This window comes from Camelus dromedarius, chromosome 9, assembly GCF_036321535.1.
Source record: "Camelus dromedarius isolate mCamDro1 chromosome 9, mCamDro1.pat, whole genome shotgun sequence".
Classification (NCBI taxonomy): Eukaryota; Metazoa; Chordata; class Mammalia; order Artiodactyla; family Camelidae; genus Camelus; species Camelus dromedarius.
The window spans coordinates 76,126,624-76,150,093 of NC_087444.1; the positions used below are offsets into that span (position 1 = coordinate 76,126,624).

The window sequence follows — 23,470 nt, forward strand, 5'->3', positions numbered from 1 at the left end:
GGGGAGCAAGTTCAGAAGTGCTGTGAGGGCCCGTGACTTAGGGAAGGAGTGTTCAGTCAAGGGCAGTCGCAGCACAGAGACCGCAGCACAGAGGCTCGTCCTTGGGAAGATGCGGCTGCTCCTGCCTCACTGCCGGGACCGCGGCGCTCACTCTGCCGTGCCCTCCCTGCCTGTCCCAGAACGTGCGCACTCACACACACAGACACGCACACACGACACACGCATGGTCACACACACGGTCACCCAGACATGCACACATGACACAGACACAGACATACAGAGACACAATACAGTCAGAAGGAAACTGGGGAGCAAGCAGCAAGGTATTTTATTTTTTATCATTTTATTTTATTTTTTTTTTCTACTTTGTCTATTTCATATTGTCTTTGGAAATTCTCACACACACACACACACAATCAGAACAAGGTGACGACTACCTAGGGGAGCGGGAAATGGCCAGCTCCCTCCTGACATTTGTACCCTGGGTTCCCTTCTGCCCAGAGATATTTTAAACTCAATGAGGAACAAGTTTCTATCTTCAGTGAGGAGGCCCACTGCATTCTGGGAAGGGAGTTGGAGACAGGAAGGGGAGCAGTGTTTGGGGATTCAGAGCCCCGGCAGTAGCGGGGAGACTCAGGAACTAGATGACGGAGGAGCTCTGTGCATTCTCCCCAGTTAGTCAACAGAATGGGGTGAGCTCATGGGGTCACCTTAGAGAAAGGGTCTTGTGTTTCCCCCCAACACGCCCGCCCTCCATTCACCTTTCTTCTTCGTCTTCTCTGGAATGGCAGCGTGCGTGCTCTTCCGAGTAGGTGACTTGAGGGAGAGAAGTGTTTTCTCTTGGTGCGCCTTGCCTGCCTTGGGTCTTCCAGCTTCCCCACTGCCCTTCTGTTCAGACACCCGCCTCCTGCTGTTCTTGGCCTGAGTTTGCCCAGTCCCAGCGAACCCCATCCAGTCAGCATTTGAGGCTGTGAGTATCTAACCAACGTCACTGCAGAGTGAGAAATCTGAGAGCCGAGAACTCTTCTCTGTATTTCCAAAAGAAATGAAATCAATATCTTTTTTTCGTTGGGGGTGTGTCATTAGGTTTATTTGTTTGTTTATTATTTAACAGAGGAACTGGGGATTCAACTTGGGACCTCATGCATACTAAGCACGTACTTTACCACTGAGCTATACCCTCCTCCCTTCCCAAAATCAGTATCTGGAGGAGATAGTCTGCACTCCCATGTGCATGGCTTGCAGCCAAGATATGGAAACAACCTAAATGTCTAGTGAGAGATCAATGGATAAAGCAAATGTGCATACATATATATAATGAAATTCAACCATAAAAATGAAGGAAATCTGTTATTTACAACAGCACGGATGAATCTGGAGAGCATTATGCTAAGTGAAATCAGCCAGACAGAGGACACATATTGTATGATCTCACTTATGTGAAAAATCTCAAACAGTCAGCGTCATAGAACCAGAGTAGAAAGGTGGTTACCAGAGGCTGGGAGGTCAGGAAAACGGGGAGATGCTGGTTAAAGGGTACAAAGTTTTAGTTGTAAAATGAATAAATTCTGGGGATCTAATATACAGCATGGTCACTGTAGTTAATCATACTGTAATGTAGGCTTGAAACTTGCTGAAAGAATAAATTTTCAGTGTTCCTACCACACACTCGAAATAGTAACAGTGAAGTGATGGACATGTTAATTAAATTGATTTTGGTAATTATTTCACAGTATATGCATACGTCAAATATCACATTGTATACTTGATATATACACAATATTTATTTGTCAATTATAGCTCAATAAAAGGTGCAAGGTGTGCTGGGCTTGCCTCCTCTGAGTGATACTCATCTTGGCTACACATTAGCTTGCTGAGGCATTTTGCGAATACATTTTTGTGCCGCCTGACCAGAGAATCCCCTTCAAAAAGTCAATATGTGGCCCAACCTCAATATTTTAAGGGACCCAGTGATTCCAGTCTGGGTCCCTCACTTAGCATCCTGACTCTGAGTCCTCCCGTCCTGAGGGCTGGGATCTGGGCTGAGGGGGCAGGGGCTCTGCTCTGTGTGGGGGTGGATCAGGGCCTGGTCTGTGACCTGAAGGGGGCTGTCGGGTCCAGCTGAGGCGCCCACTGCTGCCATGTGGGTGAGGGGCTCACCAGGAGGGGATCGTGGTCTGAGGACAGTGTGGGGAAACTCCCTTGTTGGTCTGTGTGTGGAGTTTCCTGTCCTGATTCCCTCCTGGGACAGTGGGCAGCAGAAGACTGTCTGTCCCACGTGGCCAGGTCTCCCCTGTGTGTGTGGTTGTGGCGCAGGGAGGGGTGCGTTGATTCTCAGCATTAAATGATATCTTTCCACCTTTCAGAATTGACTTCTGAAGACATTGCCCGAGAAAGAAGCCAGAAGAGGAAGAAGAAAGGAAAGGAGTCAGAAATGGCTGTCTCTCAGGTGAAGTCATGTTCTTGGTTGATTGTTCTGTTTCTCCTTCCTGAAATGCCCTGCTTTGCACTCACTCATCTGACTCTAAAGTATCCTGCTTGATAATCACTCACTCACCCAGGGCCTTCCTTCAGTCCCTCTTGTATCCACTTAGGTTCCATCTCATCATGACCCAGTGAACTTATTTTTTCTTTTTCTTTCTTTTTTTTTTTTTTAATAGAGGTACCAGGGATTGACCCCAGAACTTCGTGCATGCTAAGCATGCACTCTACCCCTGAGCTCCACCCTCCTCCCCGACCCAGTGAACTTATGAAGAGGCCCTGGTGGGAATCCTGAAGGCCTTCATGCCCAGGCTTGGATCGGAGGCGGGGTGTTGGCCCCATGGTGTCAGTGTGGTTAGGTAGCGGGGATTATTTTTAGGGGCCCCATCTGGTTGGATGTCTGTCCTCTCTAAGCCAGGGTAAAGAAGCTGCATATGGAAGTCACATATTAATGTTCACAAATAGCTGATAAATTCTGGGGGAAAAGAGCAATAAGGGAAAATCACTTCTGCCTGTTTTTATAATACATTCTAGAATACACTTATATAAGGCTGCACAAGTGAGTCACTGCTTCACAATCTTAGTGATTGTGAATGGAGTTGAAAGTTCAGAAACAGATGTCAATGGTAGAGGGGTTTTTATTCTATCATCAATTTAAAATATGAAATCAACCTAATTTTCTTTTCTGCTTTTGTCTTTGTCTGTTTTTGCTTTTCTTGTCTGTACTTTTGGTGCACATTCAAGACATCATTGCCAAATCCAGTGTCTTGAACCTCTTCCCCCAGGGTTTCTTCTAGAAGTTTCATAGAAGTTTTAGGTCTTATGCTCTGCTCATCAATCTGTTTTGAGTTTATTTTTGTATATAGTGTAAGGTCAGGTTCCAGCTTCATGCTTTTGAAAGTTTGGAAAGCAGGTACTGAGTTTTCCCAGCGTCATTAGTGAAAGAGGCTGTCCTTTTCCCACTGGCGCCCTTGTCAGACATCCCTTGGCGGCTGCAAGGGTTTGTTTCTGAGCATTCTGTTCTGTTCTGTTGGTTTATGTGCTGTGTTTCTGCCAGTGCTACTCCATCTTGATGCCTCTTGCTTCGTTATATGTTTTGAAATCTATAATTGTGAGGTCTCCATCTTTCTTCTTTTTCAAGAGTATTTTGGCTATTTGAGTTCCCTTGAGATTCCATCTGAATTTCAGCATTTTTTTTTTCTATTTCTGCAAAAATTCCCATTGGGATTTTGATAGTGATTTCGTTGAATCCATAGAACATTTTGGGTAGTATGGACATTTTAACAATATAAATTCTTCTAATTCCTGGGTGTGGAATGTCTATTTATTTGTATCTTTGGTTTCTTTTCGTAATATTTTGCACTTTTCTGTGTACAAGTCTTTCACTTCCATGGCGAAGTTTATTCCTAAATACTTCATTCTTTTTGACGCTATGGTAAGTAGGATTGTTTTCTTAATTTCCGTTTTCAGAGTGTTCATTGTGAATGTAGAGAAATGCAACTGATTCTTGTGTGTTGAGTTGATATCCTGCAGCTTTTCTAAAATTGTTTTCTGGTTGTAAGTTTTCTTGTGGAATCTTTATAGTTTTGTTACACATAAGATCATGTCATCTGAAAAAAAAGATAATTTTACTTCTTTTCCAGTTTGGACGGCTTTTATATTTTTTTCTTGTCTAATTGCTCTGTCTAGGACTTCCAGTACTTTGTTGAACAGCAGTGCAGAGTGTGCATCCTTGCCTTCTTCCTGGTCTGAGAGGAAAAGCTTTCAGTCTTTCACCATCGAGTATGATGTTAGCTGTGTGCTTTTCATGTTTTTATTATGTTGAAGTAGTTTACTGTTCCCAGTATGTTGAGTGTTTTACCTTGAAAGGTTGTTGGATTGTGTCAAATATTTTTTCTTAATTGAGATGCTATTGTGTTGCTTTTTGCCTTTATTCTTTAATGTGGTATATTATGTTGTTGGATTTTTGTATGTTAAGTCATCCTTACCTTACAAGAATATATTCCACTTGGTCATGATGTAGAATTGTTTTAATGTGCTATTGAACTTGCTTTGGTAGTATTTTGTTAAGTGTTTTAATATCAGTATTCATCTGGGATATTGGTTTGTAATTTTCTTTTCTGCTTTTGTCTTTCTTTGTGTTTGGTATCAGAATCATGCAGGGAGTTTGTAATTGTTCCCTCTTCAACTCTTTGGAAGACTTTTAGCAGAATTAGTGTTAATCCTTTTCTAATTGTTTGGTGGAATCCTGCAGTGAAGCCATCTGGTCTTGAGTTTTCCTTTGCTGGGGGTTTTCAGTTACCACTTAAAACTCTAGTTATAATTCTGTGCACATTTTTAATTTCTTCATGATTAGGTCCTTGTAGGCTGTATTACCATTTCTTCTAGCTTATGTAATTTGTTGGCATGTAATTGTTCATAGTTGTCCCTTATCCCTTTAAAAAAATTCAGTGACCTGAGGGGAGGATATAGCTCGAGTGGTAGAGCGCATGCTCAGCATGCAGGAGGTCCTGGGTTCAGTCCCCAGTACCTCCTCCCCAAAAAACAAACAAAAAAAACCCCAAATAAATAAACCTAATTACCTCCCCCACCTAAAAAAAATTTCAGTGACAGCAGTTGCAGTCTTCCCCTTTCATTTCTGATTTTAGTTACTCGAGTGTTCTTTTTTTTTTTTTTTTTTTCAGTCTAACTAAGGCTCTGTCAATTTGCTAATGTTTTCAAAAAACAAACTCTTGGTTTGTTGATTTGTATACTGTTTTTCTACTCTCTGCTTATCTCTGCTCTAACTTTTCTCATTTACTTTCTTTCCTTCTGGTAAATTTAGTTTGGTTTGTTCTTCTTTTTTAATTTTTTTATTTATTTATTTAAACTTTTTTTTATGAGTTACAGTCATTTTGCAGGTTTGTTCTTCTTTTTCTACTTCTTTGAGGTGTAAAAATAGATTTCCGATTTGAGATCTTTCCTCTTTTTCAATGTAAGCATTTACCCCTGCAGACGGTCCTCTTAGTTCCACATCCCAGAAGTTTTGGTAGTTGTACAGTTGACCCTTGAACAACATGGGACTGAACTGCACAGTTCACTGATACATGGATTTTTTTCAATAAATACATACTAAGGTACTGCGTCACCTACCGTCGGTTGAATCCACTGATGTGGAACCAGGAATATGGAGGCCCCACTGTAAAGTGATACTTGGATTTGCCACCATTCATGGGTTGGCACCTCTAACCCCCAAGTTGTTCAAGGGTCAACCGCATTTTCATTTTTATCCAGATGTTTTTTTAAATTCCCTTGTGATTTCTTCTCAGAACTGTCAGTTGTTTAAAAATGAAAGTTGTTTACTTTCCCCATTTGATGGATATTTCTGTTTCCCTTCTGCTCTTTGTTTCCGGTTTCTTTTCGTTGTGGTTCGGGAAGACGCTTGTTATGGTCCCAGCCTTCTTAATTGTGTTCAGATCTCTTTTGCGGCCTAACGTGTGGTCTGTCGTGGAGAAGGCTCACGTGTGCTGGAGACGCATGTGTTTGCTGGTGCTGTTGGGTGGAGGGATCTGTGCGGTCTGTTTGGTCCAGTCAGCCTGTAGTGTTGCTCAGGGGCTCAGTTTCCTTACTGACCTTCTCTTTGGTTCCATCCGTAAGTGAAACTGGGGCACGGAAGTCTCATGCTGTTACTGTGCTGCGGTCTGTTTCTCCCTTCATTTCTGTCAATGTTTGCTTTGTTTATCTGGAGCGCTAATGTTGGACACATATCTGTATTGATAATTGTCATAGCTTCGTGGTGAGCTGACCTTTTTGTTGTTATGTGTTGTCCTTTGTCTCTCGTGACAGTTTCTGTCTTTAGTCTGTTTTGTCTGATATAACATAGCCACCCCTCCTTTCATTAGGGCCCCATTGGTGTGGAATCTTCCTTCCACTTAACATTTTCATCCGATCTGTGTCCTTGGACTTGTGTATTTTGACAGTTCTGGCTTATGGACTCTCTCTTGCTCTCACTCTTTATTTTTTCCTCTTTTTTCATCCTCTTCTGCTGGTCCCTGCTTAGGCATATTGTACAGAGGTGAATGGCAGGAGCTCTGGCTTTTTTCCACTGTAATTTCAGACGAAATGCATCTAGTGAAATATTTTTGCTTAATAAGCGGTTTTCCTTTTTGTCATGATTTTTAAATATCCAAGAATTTTTTTCAAGTACCTCCTACTGTAATTTTTTAAAACATTGGGGGTGGGTATCGCTCACTGGTAGAGTACATGATTAACATGCAGAAGGTCCTGGGTTCAGTCCCCGGTACCTCCATTTAAATAAATAAATAAATAAACCTAATTACCTCCCCCCTACCAAAAAAAAAAAAAAAGAAATGAAAAATCTTAATCTCTTAAATTAATGTGTAACACCAGTAACTACTCTAATCTTGAATCATCTTATTGGAAGAATAAACAGATACACTCTGGCTTTTTTCATGCCTAAAAATCTGAATTTAAATGGATAAAACAATGTTTATATTTTTCAGTATAGGTATTTTATAGAGATTATAGTTAAAGTATTCTATATTTTTTTCACATTTATACCATTTTTTTTACTAGCCTACTATAGAATAATGTTGACAAACTAAGTTAAGTACAATTGATACATTTTCCCTTTCCCAAATATGAAATATATGGGAATAAAAATGATAATGAAAAAAAATCATTCCAAAGTATTAAGAGACAACTCTTCTCATTTCAGTTAATTTAAATCTGTTTACATGTGTATGGTTGTGCAGGTCCATGGTTTTTATAAAAGATATGATCTTTCATAAATATATACTACATTTTTTTTAGAAGTTGAACTCATCTTAAATGTATTCCATGCTCTAGGAGAGGGGTATAGCTTAGTGGTAGAGCACATGCTTAGCATAAAGCATAGGGTCCTGGGTTCAATCCCCAGTACCTCCATAAGAAAATTTAAAAATAAAAATTAAAAAAGAGACAATTACAAAAAAATCCCATGACTTGAATTTTTTTCAACATTATCATCTTAATGATTAAAATAATAGTAAGAATAATGTTAATGTGCATGCGTGTGTGTGTGTGTGTGTGTGTGTGTGTGTGTGTGTGTAAACGATGACCTTTTATATGCAGTTCCATGTTAATCTTGAACTTGTTTCGCGTTTTCTCAGTTGGAGAACCCTGTGTGACTGTACTTCTGAATCTCTTACTTCAGTGGTTGATTTCTTAGGTTCAATTCTAAAGCCCACCCACCTCAGTTCAGGTACTTTTACCATTTCTTAACTGTTTGACCTGAGGCGAGTTTCTTAGTGTCTGTGACCCAGTTTTCTACTCTGTAAAATGGAACCAGATCTTTCTCTAATGATCTATTGTAGTGGTAACAAGTTCACGCCTGTATGACATTTAGAGTGATTGACATACAGGAAGTTACATGGTATACACTTATACAAGAAGTGTTCAAAAACCTGTAGTCATTGCTATTTTTATCATCACAATTTTTAGATTCTGACCTTTCTTTAACACTTCTGTAGAGATGACCCAGCACTGAATTTTTTTCTGTAAATTTCATATAATGTACACAAAAATGAGAAATCCACATTGATTTGGAGGCTGTCATAACCTATGGAAAAGCACAATAAATTACAGGTGCATGATTGTCTCCAAATACCTCTCCACGGATCTATCAGAACACACGCTTCAACCGAATTCATCCTCACCTCTCTCTCCTCTTCTCGCGTGCAAATAAGAGCTCTGCTCACGGCCCCTTTGTGAAATGTGTCTTCATTTCAGGGACAGTTGACCTTCGAGGATGTGGCCATCGAGTTCTCCCAGGAGGAGTGGGAGTGCCTGGATGCTGCTCAGAGGGCCTTGTACAGAGACGTGATGTTGGAGACCTACAGGAACCTGCTGTCCCTGGGTGAGAGGACTTCCCCACGGAAGTTGTCTTTGCGTTTTCCCTGCGTGCCCCTTAGGAGGCCTTGTTTAGCTTGACTGATCGGAGATCCCTGTTGACTCAGACGTGAAAAGCTTCATGATGCAACATCAGGACGTTAAACCTTCCCTTTCATCATATGAGCTGCCCACATTATGATACATCATGGGTGGTGGGTCCAGAGCTTAAAATATGCATCAAACTATAAGGTTTGATTTGGGCCAACTTAAAATATCCACTTCTCTCTTTTCTACTCCTGTGCTTTTGACTCAGTAGTTCTTCAAAGAGAGCTAGATGTCAGCATATTATACTGTTCTCTGTGCATTCAGAAGGAGGCAAGCAGTGGATGAATTTTTGTGACACAATTTCCTTGATACCTTCTCGCCTTAGCTGAACAAAGAGCTGGGATTCTGGAAGCTTCACAGCACATGATGTCCCTTTCTTCTTACTAGCAGGGATTTCTTTTCCTGACCTGAATATTATTATCCCCATTTTGGAGTAAGGACAGAGAGCGCTGGACTGTGGAGAGGGAAGGGAAAGTAGCAAAAACAAAACAAAACAAAACCCACAGAGGTGGGAAAGTATCAAAGGTGTGAACACAGGTCAGGTCTCAGTTGGACAGAGAGGAAGCCACATCATTAATAGTTTTGGGGAAACTCTCCCCAAGTGGGAGAGTTTTGTGGGGAAACAAGTTTATTTCTCGTGAACTCAGAGGAAATGTTTCTTGTCCCCTACTTACCACTCAGTCCTTCAACATGGGAGCTGTGTTCTTTCACCCTCCAGTGGTGCTGCAGCTGCGCCAGAGACAAAGAAGATCTTTCCCATGATCTACACTCTGTCATCTGGCCCCTGCGAACTCATTGGTCCTTAACTTTGAGGAGTGGGATGGGCTGGGGTTTTCTTCTCCTCTTTTTTAGAGATGGGGAGCAGTAATTAGGTTTCTATTTATTTATTTAATGGAAGTACCGAGGATTGAACCCAGAACCTTGTGCATGTTAGGCATGCACTCTACCACTGAACAACACCCCACTCACCCCCAAATGGGCTGTTTTAAAGGGATTTCGCTCTCCTTTGTGTCCCCTTCTGTACTTGATTTCATTGGATGCTCAGTTCCTAGTCCATATAGATCAGAGCTGATGCCTCCGTAGTACCAACTCTTGGACCAATCTCGATTCCCTCCCATTTGCTGAACTTGGAAGACCTAATCAGGAGATGGGAAAACACTGGCTGCTCTTTGATTCCATCTGTCACCCCAGAGCCTGCGTGGAACTGCCTCAAGCCCTGTCTGCCTGTTCGGATCCCTCAGCCCTTTCTTCTGATTTTGTCACACAGCTTGGGGTTGTATAATAGGAGGTGGGTTGGATCATCTGTGATTGTTACTTAGGAAAACTACTGTTAAGACAGTGGACAGACAGATCCTCTTTTTGATCCCAAGTCCTACATGCGGAGCATAGATATCCATCTTTCAGGCGTGTCTGTGGGTAGAGCCCACAGTCCCATCCCAAGACCCTGCAATGTCTGATTGCCACATCTTGTAGTTTTGTCTCTCTTCCACTGCTCTGCCTGGTTGGGAATGTAGGCTCTTCCTGATTTCATATTGTCTTTTCTGGGAAATTCTTTTTATTCACAGGATAAAGCATCATCTCCTTTGTATTTTCTTCCCCCTCCAGGTTTATTGAGATAGAATTTAAAGTGTACACTGTGATGGTTTGATAAACGTATGTATTGTGAAAAGATTACCACAATAGGTGTGTTAACACATCCATCAATTCACGTCACAGCAACTTCTTGTGTCTTCCCAGTCCTCCCCCACTGGGTTATTTATTTATTTTTTTATTGAGGGTATAGTTGATTTACAACATTAAATTAGTTTCAGGTGTACAACATAGTGCTTCAAAATTTTTATAGATTTTACTTCATTAAAGTTGTTATAAAATATTGGCTATATTCCCTGTGCTGTACAGTATATCCTTGTAGCTTTTTTATACACAGTAGTTTGTACCTCTTAATCCCCTACCGCTATCTTGCCCTACCCTTCCCTCTCCCCACTGGTAACCACTAGTTTGTTTTGTTCATATCTTTGTTTTATTTTTTAGATTCCACATATAAGTGATAACATACAGTATTTGTCTTTCTCTGTCTGCAGACTTATTTCACTAACCTCAGTACCCTCCAGGTCTATCCATATTGTTGTAAATGGCAAAAATTTATTCATTTTTATGGCTGAGTAATTTTTCAGTGTGTGTGTGTGTGTATACCACATCTTCTTTATCCATTCATCTGTTGATGGACAATTAAGCTGCTTCCATATCTTGGCTATTGTAACAAATGCTCCTGTGAATATTGGGGTGCATATATCTTTTTGAATCAGTGTTTTCATTGTCTTCAGTTCTTTACCCAGGAGTGAAATTGCTGGATCACATAGTAGTTCCATTTAAATTTAGTTTTTTGAAGAACCTCCATGCCATTTTCCACAGTAGCTACACCAGTTTACTTTCCCACCAGCAGTGTCAAAGTGTTCCCTTTTCTCCGCATTCTCACCAACATTTGTTACTTGTGGTTGAAGGTCTACTGTCTTAACAGTTTGTAAGTATATAATACAGTATTGACAACTGTGGTTATTATGCTGCACATGAGCTCCCAAGAGCTTACTCATCTTACAACTGGAGTTTTACACTCTTTGATGAACATCTCTCCATTTCTGCCCGCCCCCAGCCCCTGGCGTCTACTTTTCTATGCTTCATTTCTATTTGTTTGGCTTTTTTTTTTTAATATTTCACATATAAGTGACATCACACAGTTTTTCTCTTTCTCTCTCTTATTTCACTTAGCATAGTACCTTCAGGGTCCATCCATGTTGGGACAGATAGTAAGATTTCCATTTTGTTCATGGCTGAATAATATTCCAGTGTGTGTATATGTGTGTGTGTGTGTGTGTGTGTGTGTATCACATTTTCATTATCCATTAATCTCTTGGACACTTAGGTTGGACACTTAACGTTGTTCCCATGTCTTGACTATTGTAAATAATCCTATAATGAACATAGAATACAAATATACATCTTTGAAATACTGATTTCATTTCCTTTTGATACATACCGAAAAAGGTGAGATTGCTGCACCATATGGTAGTTCTCTTTACAATATTGCAAGGAACCTCTGCGCTGGTTTCCATAGTGGCCGTACCAATGTACATTCCCGACAGCACCGCACTGGGGTACCCATCCCTCTGCATCCTTGCTGGTACTTCTCTTTTTGATCACAGCCATTCTAACAGGTGGGAGATGATATCTCACTGTGGCTTTGATTTGCATTTCTTCCCAAGGGAGGACCTGGGAATTGGGAGGCTTTCTCCAGTTTGATCTCACTGCAGTGTGCCTCGAAGGGAGGGAGGCAAAGTCAGGCAAATCGACATGAGCCTTTCTTCACTTTTGGTTCAGTGTTTCTGGGGTAGGAATTTGATGGAGTCCCGTAGCTTCTTCACTAATGTCTAGAGTTTCCCCAAAGGACTTTTTGTTTCTATGCTGTAGTTTAGTTGGTTTCTCCATGGGTTAACTCCATGCCTGGAGTTTATGGTTCTTCTGTCTTGCTGACATCACTCCTCATATCTTTCTCTTTTTTTTTTTGCATAGATTGTGTTAAGAGATCCAATAATATGATTTCTTATTATTAGAGAAGGCCAGCAAAAAAGACACTAGTATATATTTTATTTTTATTTATTTATTTATTTTTTGTTTTCTTTTGTTTGTTTTGTTTTGGTTTGGTTTTTGGTTTTTTAAGGAGCTATGTTTTTTCACCCCCAGGTTTTTTTTTTTTTCTTGTTTTGTTTTTGTTTTGTTTTTTGGAGGGGGGAGGTAATTAGATTTATTTATTTATTTTCTTTATTGAAGTACTGGGGATTGAATCCAGGACCTTATGCATGCTAAGTGCACACTATACCACTAAGCTATACCCTCCCCCCATACTATTATAATTTTTAATAACAAAAAGTTTTAGACCGAACAATTTATATATCAAAATTATTAAATTTCTTTTTTTAACAATACATTATATAATTAGTATGTTAGTGAGATTCTTTTTTTTTTCCCCCTTTATTAACTAATGCAGTCACATCCTTAAAATGCTGAGACCTTGGCATAAAAGTGCTTGCTAACTTTGTTTCCTCCAGCAAACTTGCCCACCTAGCCAGATCATCATTTGGAACGCAGGGTCTCCCTCCCTACCTTGCTGTACCGTCGATAAGATTTCATTGTTTTTGCATTTGTGGATACAGAATGGTGGCCATTTCCTGGTTTTTCCTCCTGGGTCCTGCTAAGAACATTCTTGCATGTATCTCCTGGAATATCTGTGTCTTTTTCTCTGCAGTAGTCACCTGGAAATGGAACTCCTGGGATTTTCAATTTAATAAATTTCATAGCAAGTATTACAATAAATGTAAACCTGCTTTCTATCTGCAACATTACTCTCTCCCTTTTCAAAATCTCCTCTTACGCTCTTCTCAGCCACTTAACAAATTTCTCAGGACACCGCGTGAATCAGTATGTGCAGTGGGGATGACTCAGAAGTCATTTCCAGGAGGGGTGGCTGGGTAAGACTACCACATGACCGCGCTGAACTGCCTGGAAGTGTTGCTTTCCAAGCTCTTGGTGTTTGTTGTATTTTTTTTGGTAATTTGTACTGTTCAGTGGGCAGTCATGCTTAAGAACATGTTGTCTGAGTCTGTGGGTCCAGGCTGAAATCCTCTCACTTCCTGTGTCAGCTGGGGCTATGTACATAAACCCTCCAAGTCTGCTGCCCTTATTTGCAAAATAATGATGATTTACCTCAGGTGCTTTTTTTATGGCAGTATTTATATTTACTTTTGCATCGCTTTGGATGAAAACCATTTAAGCAATGTTAGATAAGGTGTTATTCTCATAAAAACATCTTCTTTCAAAACAAATGCATTTTTTAAGGGGGAAGGTATTTAGGTTTACTTACTTATTTTTAGAAGAAGTACTGGGGACTGAACCCAGGACCTTGTGTACGCTAAGCATGCGCTCTACCACTTGAGCTATACCCTCCCCTTAATCCAAATGCATTTTTATTTTCCATAGAAGTTAAAATTACATGCTAAAACAGAGTTCATCACTTAACACAAAACAATATCAGAAGGCTTATAGAGTAAGACCAGATAATGAACTACTTACCTCAGGCTTTTAAAACAAACAAGTACTGTTAGATGACTTAGAATATTGCACATTTTACAGAAAGACTCACAAGTTACTGTTTTGAAAGACATAGATCAAGTGTCATATTTATTGTGAGGTATCCCTTTGTTTGCATTATATTTTTGTGTGATTTTTTTTTCAAATTGTTCCCAACAGCGTTCTCTGACCTTAGTTAATGCATTTTCAGAGCACGCACTTCATATTACGTATATTTTGGGGACAGTGACTGGATAATTGAAAGGCACTGTGGAGATGGAGAGCTGCTCTGATTGGCTGTTAGGTGACAGCAGTCATGAAATCATAGTCATGACTTCTGAATTCTTCCTCCAGCTCTTATTCTTTATAAGGTTACATGTTTTCCTGACCTGATATTTTGGAAGTCAGTTATCTCGACACCTTTTACACTTTTCATATTGTGTGCTCTTTCTAAAATGAAAGTCCTTTCTTTATTCTTTTTTTTTTTTAATGGAGATACTGGGGCTTGAACCCAGGATCTCGTACATACTAAGCACACGCTCTACCACAGAGCTATACCCACCCTCCTTTCTTTAGTCTTACCATAGAGTATACTTTTTCTATAACATGGCTCCTTATTACTGCTGGTTTTATCATGGGTTACTAGAATAATATATTTATTAATTTTTACTGTGATTTACAGATGATGGTCTTTCAGAATATCTTATACAATATAACTGCTATGTACTTGTTAATGTTGTAGAATGCCTTTCTTAAAAAAAAAAGAATGCCTGTTCTTCATGAGCACGGATGCTTTTATAACAGGTATTTAGAGAAAATTTCTTTTTTTAATATTGTTTTATTAAATTTTTCATTTACTCAGTGCTATATTTTGTAATTCTGAACTGCCATTTATTTAGGTTGTTAGATTAGCCTGTTTTGGATTATTTACCATTACAATGTATTGTCTATTTTTTAGCATTCATTTATGTACAGTAAGTATGCAGATTTCATATGCAGATTATGTACAATCAGTATGCATTAAGTACGCACAAAATATGTCTAATATTTTCCGTCTCATTATGAGGCATTTACAGTGAGTTGGTATGTGCTTTGGGGTCATGGTGGAAAACACCCTTTCTTTGAAAGCTAACGTAAGCTTGCAAAACGTGAGTGTTTTTGTCACAGGGTGTTTGAAATGAGGCTACCCTAAAATTAATTTGAATCACAGGTGATCGCACTTTCTTTATTAAAGAATCCTAAATCTTTAATGTTTCTCAAATTTTGAAGATCATGATGGGGAATTTTCACAGCTACATTCAGTATAAGTATTATTTTTGGTGTAATATTATGTGTCCAGGATGAAACATTTATTTACAAAATGTAGTTAATAAGATACCTATGGTTGTTTGTATCTTGTAGATATCTCTCCCTCACACGTTACCAAGAAATTACAACCAAAGGAGAACACTAATACAACAGATGTATTCCAAACCATGATCTGGGGAAGACTCGGAAGTCATGAAGTCAGAGATGTTCACCTCAGGAGAATCCGAGAAAAAATGTATGACTTTGAGTGTCGGTGGAGAGATGATGAGAGAAGTGAGAAAGGAATGGGTAGAACCCATGGGGAACATCTCACTGATGGAAAAGATCGACGTGGTAGAAAAGATGCAGGAAACAAGCCCGTTGAAAATAGGCTTGGATCAAGCTTTCAAGATAAACTTCCGATCCCTCAAACCCAAGGGGAAATTTTTGAATGTAATCAAACTGCGAACGCTGCCAACAGCGCCGGCTCATTTTCACCGCCTGAAAGAACTCCTCCAAGTGTCCAAACTAGCGTTTCTAACACATGTGGGAACGACCCCATCCATCCTCCAGGACTGACACAGGACGGCGCAGCACAGAGCGAAAAACCTCACAAATGTAACGAGTGTGGCAAAACCTTTAATCGCAGCTCGAACCTCACTAGACATCAGATGATCCATACGGGAGAGAAACCGTATAAATGTGACGTCTGTGGCAGGGTTTTCAGTCAAAATTCATACCTTGTAAATCACCTGAGACTACACACTGGAGAGAAACCTTACAAATGTAACGAGTGTGGCAAAGCCTTCACGATGCGTTCAAGCCTCACGAAACACCGGGTCACCCACACTGGAGAGAAAGCTTACCGATGCAATGAGTGCGGCAAGGCCTTTTTCCACAGCTGCAAACTCGTGAGACATCAAAGAATCCACAGTGGGGAGAAACCACACAAATGTAATGAATGCGGCAAAGCTTTCATGCAAAGTTCAAGCCTGGCTGACCATCAGAAAAGTCACACCGGAGAGAAACCCTACAAGTGTGATGTGTGTGGCAAAGCCTTTGTTGTGCGTTCAAGCCTGATCGACCATCAGGTGATGCACACCGGAGAGAGACCTTACCAGTGCAGTGAGTGTGACAAGGCTTTCCTCAAGCACTCGCAGCTGAGGCGTCATGAGACAATTCACACCGGAGAGAAGCCGTACAAATGCACCGAATGCGGCAAGGCCTTCAGGCAGTGGTCTGACATCAGGATTCACCAGAGAATTCATTCTGGAGAGAAACCTTTTAAATGTAAAGAGTGTGGGAAAGCCTTTACTATGGGTTCGCACCTTACTACACATCAGATCATCCACACTGGAGAAAAACCATATAAATGCGATACATGTGACAAGGTCTTCAGTCAGAACTCACACCTGGCAAGTCATCGGAGAATTCACACTGGGGAAAAGCCGTACAAATGTAATGAGTGCGGCAAAGCCTTTAGTGTGCGTTCAAGCCTCACTTACCATCAGGTAATTCACACTGGAGAGAAATCTTACAAATGTAAGGAATGTGGCAAGGCTTTTATGAAGCCTTCGCGTCTTCGGCATCACGAGAGGATTCACACCGAAGAGAAGTCATACAAGTGCATTGAGTGTGGCAAGACCTTTCAGCAATGGTCTGACATCAGGATTCACCAGAAAATTCATCCTGGAGAGAAACCTTTCAACTCTAGTATGGGTGGTAAAGCCTCCACTCAGGACTCACACCTCACTGCACAGCAGAGAATCCCTCCGGGAAAGAAACCATATAAATGTGACGTATGCGACAAGGTCTTCAGTCGGAATTCAAACCTGGCAAGTCATCGGAGAACTCATACTGGAGAGAAACTGTACAAATGCTGATGTGGCAAAGTCTTCAGTCAAAATTCACACTTTGTAAATCACCAGAGAATTCACAGCGGAGAGAAAGCTTACAAATGTAATGTGTGTGGCAAAGCCTTTAGTGTGAGTTCAACCCTAAGTAAACATCAAGCAGCCCACACTGGAGGGAGACCTTACAGATGTGACGCACGTGGCAAGGCTTGTGGCAGGTGTTCACACCTGCTGCTTCACAAGAAAACTCATGCTGGAGAGGACTCACATCAGTCTGGAATGTGGCGAAGTCTTTTAGACAGTAGTCCTACATCAGGATTCACCAAAGAGTTCATTCTGGGGAGTAACCTTCCAGGCACCATGAGTGTGGTGACGCTCTTACTCGGGGCTCCCACCCCACCCACTATCACATAATCCATTCTAGACAGACCCTTACAAATGTCCTGAGTGTGGCAGTTGCCTTAAACTCAGTGTTCACCAAATTACACCCTACCTACAAATGCAGTGAATATGACAGTTTCAAATTATTGCTTGCTTTTCACTAAATATAAGAATCTATATTTTGTAACTACTGTATATAAAATAGATAAACAAGTTTCTACTGTACAGCACAGGGGACTATATTTAGTATCTTGTAGAAACCTATAATGAAAGAGAACATGTATGTAGGTATAACTGAATCACTACGCTGTGCACCAGAAGAAACTAATGCAACATTGTAAGTCAACTATAGTTCAATTTTTTGAAATCTAGGTAAACAACAAGTTTCTTCTGTAGAGCACTGGAGACTATATTCAGTATCTTGTAGTAACCTGTAATGAAAAAGAATATGAAAACAAATATATGTATGTATATGTATGAACGAACTATTATGCTGTACACTGAAAATTAACACATTATTGTAAACTGATTATAATTGAAAAAAAGTCCACATTCTGGAGTGAAACCACACAAGTGCAGTGTGTGGTATAAGGATTTTACCCAAATATCAAACGGTGACGAACACACTGGATCAACACCTTATAAATGCAGTCAACCCGGCAAGGACTTTCCCTGAAGTTCAAATATCAATGTGAAAACAGTCCATATTGAAGCGAAATCAAGTAAATGTATGTGGCAGAGGCTTTATTCAGGCCTCACAATGCACTAGACTTCAGAATATGCATCTTTGAGAGAAACCACAGAAAAGGAATGTGCATGCTAAGCCTTCTACCCACAGATCAAAACTGTGGCACATCAGAGGGTTTAATTTGGAGAGCAGCCTTACCAGTGTTGTGACTGTGGTAAGGCTTCATCAGATGTCCACGCTTTTGGCATAATGAGAGAATTTATGCAGCACAGAACACATGCAAATATATATTTAACTTGGAAATACCTTTAAGAACCAGTATGTCCTCAGGATTCACCAAAGAATTCATATTGGGAAGAAGCTTTATAAAAGTAATGAATTTGGTGAATTTCTTGACCAGTTCTCACAATGCACCACACTTCAGAGGATCCATGCTAGAAATAACTAGGTCGTCAGTTTTCTGAGGTTAACCTGAGATAGTATATTGCAGAATAATGGGAAGTCAAAATGTGTCAAAAACTCATGACATGACGTTTAATGACAGGAGCAAGGAATTGTGTGGAAATGGCACATTAGTGTATAAAAATTTTAAACATTTGAGTTTTGGAAAGGATACATTACTATTTATGCCTTTCCACCTGGAGTTTGAAGTCTGTTGATTTTTTTTTTTGAGGGAGGGAATTAAGTTATTTTATTTTATTTTATTTTATTTTAATTTTTTTTATTTTATTTTATTTTATTTTATTTTATTTTATTTTATTTTTTCAAATGGGGATTGAACCCAAGGCCTCATGCATGCTAAGCACACACTCTACCACTGAGCTATACCATACCCGCCCTGAAGTGTGTTGATCTTAAGTCTTCATTAAGGGCCTTTGATGATGGTCTCTGGGCAAGATTCGGTAAGATGAAGGGGCCGACTTCATTAGCTGCAGTTCATTCACATCCATGCTCCCTGGAAAAACAATTGCACACTATTACCCAATTCAGTAGGGTGCAAATTAGCATCGGAGGGGCTGAGAATAGTGTAAAACTGGCTTGACTCATCATGCTTATTCTGCTCAGGGTGCCCTTCCATATATAGGTCACAGTGGGTTATAGGACAGAAGGTTCTACCAACTGACTGTGAACAGAGCAGGAATGACATTAAGGGACTGACTGGGCTTTTCATGGGAGGAGAGTGACCCGTTCCTAAGGACTGATTATCTGGTAGAAATAATGCAGAGGAAAAGGTGGTCACTTTCTCCATCAGATGGCAATAACTTGTATATCAATGAATGATGCAAAATTAATCTTATTCTTGAAAATTGAAGTGCTATCTTGAAATTTTGATAAAAGAACCAGAATAGTATGTGCATGTGTGTGATTCATATTTAACTGCTGCCATTACATTTTGCTACTGTTTCATTCAGGATGTATCATGAGTATCATGCTCGAATTAAAGTTTTTATCACTTTTTATCTGTAACTGAATGGATCATGTTTCTTCTACCAACACAGTTTCATCCTACGTCGGTACCATAACCGAATCTAACAATGCAGTATAGAGACTTAGAGTTGAAAGAATCTTCAACGATTTCTTTCTGTGATGGAATAAAAGAACATACAGTTTGGGGATTATATCATTTGCAGGTGAGTTATTCTCTCCACACTCTGTCCTAAGATTTTTATTTTATTTGTTATTTATTGAAGTATAGTCAGTTTACAATGTTGTGTCAATTTCTGGTGTACAGCACGTTGTTTCAGTCACACACATGCATGCATATTGTCCCAGGAGCTTTACATCACTATACCAGAGCAGTGCAATTACAAGCTGTGACCCACTAAAACCTACCCCTTCATTCATGAATATGCAGCATTACAATATTTCCTCATCTCCTCTTTTGTGCCCAAATAAAACCCATGTTACGCACCTTGATTTACCTGAAGTGAAAATAGCAATAATAAAGATGGAAAAAATTAGGAAATGACAGTTTCAGAGATAAGGTTAAAAAGCTCTTTGAGCTTGGAGTACTGTAAAATAATTTAGAAGGAACAATATACAATGGGAACTTTCTAGAGTTTCATAGTATTACCGGAGAAACATGGGCCAAAATCTACTGTGATTGAGGAAATGTCTCATGTTTTCTGTGACTGTCCCTATTGCTGCTTTAAAATTATACAAACAAAATTCCCCTTAAGCAAAATGGATTCGTGACTTTCACCAATAATCAACTTCTCCGCTAGTCTGTATTTAATGAAAAGTTCCACGATCCACTCATTCCCTTGCTTGGACTCATGAAAGTTCATGCTGAAGGGTCTTGCCAACATGGCTCGTTTGCAGTACTGCGTAATACAGAGCAATCCACCTCGTAGGAGCCCCAAATCTATCCCAGTCACTGCATCTTTTTAAAATGTGAATTGATGATATCTTTTCATTTGTGTGCCACCTGAAGTATAAAATGCCATAGTCCCCTAGTCTCAGACTCCAGGTCTTCTCCCTGAGTCTCTGCAACTGAGCCGTGATGAGTTTGGCCTCCTGGGGAAATGGGGAATAGAGAAAACTGCCCATTCTACCCAGGGAGAGTTTTGTAGTTTGTAATACAGAGACAACCGAAGTTCTCATTGAAGGAAATGTTGCTGGATCCAGTCAGGTCCCGCCTGACATTCCCCAGACGCGAGTTCCCAGACCACCGAATTGCTTCAGCCTCACTAGCAGGACTTCTGGGCAACCCGCTGGCAAACCCAGTTTTTGACTTAATCTGTTTTCAACCTGTGAAGAGGAGACATCTCAGTTTCCGACGTGTTTCACACAACTGCAAGCGTTTGTCTTGAAACTGTTACAGGCAGTTACTTAAACTAAGCAGACAGCAACCCTGCTGCACAAAAGACACTTCAGCGTTTCTAAACTTGATCAAGACATCTCCAGAGCGAGGCGGAAGGACAGCAGGCTCCGCCTGTGCCCCGTCCCCGGCTCCTCCACGCCCCGCCCCTCACCGGTAGAGCTCCGCCCAGGCCACGCCCCCAGCCGCGTGGGCTCTTTGCTGTGCCCGTGCGTCGCTTCTTACGGAACCGGAAGTGGGGTGCTCGGGTGGAAGGTCACACAGCAGACCGTAAGTTTCTCCTTTTTAGTGTAAATCTGCGCTTCGCAGTCCCCCGTAGTCCATCCTCAGGGCCTTGAAGTCACTACGGACCTTAAATCCCCACACCTGCTCCTCTGCGCCCAGTAAATTCAGACGTCGCTGTTAAAGGTCAGGGGGCCGTTTCCCTTTGGGTTTAAAATCGCCCGAGGCTGGTAGCTGTCCTCGGGCTTTAGCCCTTCGGTCCACGAAGACACCACCTTTAGAGTCATCTTCCTTCTTGAAACCTCTTACTACCTCCGCCCCCCCCCGGCACGTCCCCTTCCGCGAGGTGGATGGCGCTGGTTGCCCCGCTCCTGTAGGGCTGCGTCCTCTCCCGGTCCCGGGATTCTGGGGACCCCGGCCTCTCCTGAGACCCCCTGCTTCCCAGCTCCTCTGTCCTCGCGTCCTCCTCAGGCCGGTCCTTCTGCTCCGCGGGCCTCCCCTCCGTAGTCAGCCCTTCCCCCACCCCGCGTAGGGGGAGGTGACCGGGGTCAGCCGTGTGACCCCCAGTATTGTTACGCCCCACATTCCACCGCGCTGGAAAACGGTCTTTTCCAGTAGGCGGGCATCTTACTAAGTCGACATCCCTGTAAATACGTGGGCGCGGAGAATCAGGGGAAGCAGAGACAGTGACTGAGAGAAGTAGAAAAACTGAGGAGAAAAGGAGGGAGAACCGATGGGAACGGTGAGGATGGCTGAGGGGTTGTAAAGAGACAGTAACCTGAAAGACAGCTGTGAAAGGAACAAGCGGATAAAACAAGTTTATAGAAGTGGGGTCTGCAGGGAGATAGAATGGTGAGCAGGATAGGGCGGCAAAGCAGCAGTGGGATAGTGGGCAACACTGGTGAAGCACTGTGGGAGCCCATGTTTAGGTTAATAAATTGTAACAGACCCCAGCTGCTTGCGACCTTGAAGAAGAACAAATGTGCTTTGCTAGCAGGCGCCTGTGCATCTGCACGCCTGTGTCCTTGCCATAAAAAGCAGAGACAACGCGTTGCTTGCGTAGTTGAGGTTTTAGCCTAGGGCTGCTTCCAATGGCAAAGCCATTGTGTGTCCCTTGCTGTAAACGCAGGACACGGCTTATTTTAAGCATAGGTCCATGGTTTAGGGTTTACTCTTCTCGTATGACCTATGCCCTCGGCTATAAACGCTGGGCATGCCATCTGCTGTTAAGATAGTCTGTAATCCCCAAGACAGGGACTGGCTAGTTTGGTGGTCTGTTTTGTAATCAACTTATGCCTAAAGAGTGTACCTTGTTCCCCTCTCCTCATGTCTGTCCTGAAGATAAATTAAGCCTTTGTACTCATTGTGGATTCCATAATCTCTACCCCATCCTGTCTTTCCTTAAGCTCCTACATCCCATGACACAACTATTGGTGATTTTTCCTTTGACTGTACACAATAAATGTGGGAGCATTTGAGAGGCTCGAGGAGTTGGTCCCCGACTCCCTCTCGCTCTCTTGACTTTCCAGAGTCTCAAGTAATTCATTCCATCTTGGTGGGACTTCTGCCAGTCAGAATGCACAACTGGTGACCCCAATGTTACTGACTACACAGCAACGGAACGGCACACTTCAGTTGGAGAGAGAAACTGCATCCGGATCCCCGTAGATTTCATCCCGGTAAGGGAACAGCAACACCCACTTGGGATAGTTGCCAACGTGCCTAGAATTCAGCGAGAGCCTTGGTTTTTATTCATTTTCTTACTATGGGTCAACAACTATATAAGGAACAAATGATCTACCTCCGCACGTTGCAGCAGCTGCTGAAAGCAGCTCACTGCTCCATGTCGGAGGAGCAACTTATTAAAGTGTTACAAATGGTACAGGAGATTTGTCCCTGGTTTCCAGACCATGGAACAATCGATTTGGAACTCTGGGAACAGGTTGGTAAGAATTTAAAACACAGGCATCAGCAAGGGGAGAAAATCCCTGCTTCCATTTTAACTACTTGGAGTTTGGTACACACTGCTGAATGTCCCTTATACTCTTATTTGCAGAATAATTACATTGAACCTGAACCCTGTTCTTCCCCTTCCTCCCCTCCTACTACTTCGCCCCCAGTCCTTTCTGCACCGTCTGCCCCTCTTTCACAGATCAATTTGCCGCTGCCACCGCCTCCTCCTCCCTCTCCTGAGGAGTATGATTGTAAGCAAACTGCTATGGAACAATGTTTTAAAGAAGGTTTACATTTGGGAGAGCTGCATGCTTACCCGGTGATTGCGGGGCGTGGCAAGGTGTTAAGCATGAGGCTGTCCCTTTCTCGGTATTCAAGGCGCTAAAAACTAGTGTTATGGAAAATGGTACTCAGAGTTCATTTACTAAAGGTATTCTTGATACAGTTGGAAATGCATATGTTATGACTCCTTGGGACTGGAGAGCTCTTGTAAAAACTGTCTTAACGCCTGGTCAGTTTGCTATTTGGTCTTCTGAACAACATGAAGTTTCTCTTACAAGCTGCTCGTAATGCTGATGCTAATAATGGTACGTCTATAGAAGTGCCTGAAGGAGCAGGTCACTGTGCTGACCCTCAGCAGCAGATCCATGTGGATAGGCTGGCTTCTAGGCAGTGTACTGATACTGC

The 23,470-nt window shown here is 41.5% G+C and overlaps 1 protein-coding gene across 1 annotated transcript in view; it reads left to right on the forward strand.

Moving 5' to 3' along the window:
• Positions 1–23,470, forward strand: part of LOC105092000 (zinc finger protein 347) — a 62,825-nt gene that overhangs the window by 5,688 nt on the left and 33,667 nt on the right. Inside the window, exons 4-9 of the mRNA XM_010983632.3 lie at positions 792–970; positions 2,367–2,449; positions 8,251–8,377; positions 14,980–19,418; positions 20,612–20,878; positions 22,360–22,509. Coding sequence (XP_010981934.3) covers positions 2,435–2,449; positions 8,251–8,377; positions 14,980–16,748 — 1,911 coding nt within the window. The 5' untranslated portion in view covers positions 792–970; positions 2,367–2,434 and the 3' untranslated portion in view covers positions 16,749–19,418; positions 20,612–20,878; positions 22,360–22,509. The remainder of the gene's footprint in view (positions 1–791; positions 971–2,366; positions 2,450–8,250; positions 8,378–14,979; positions 19,419–20,611; positions 20,879–22,359; positions 22,510–23,470) is intronic.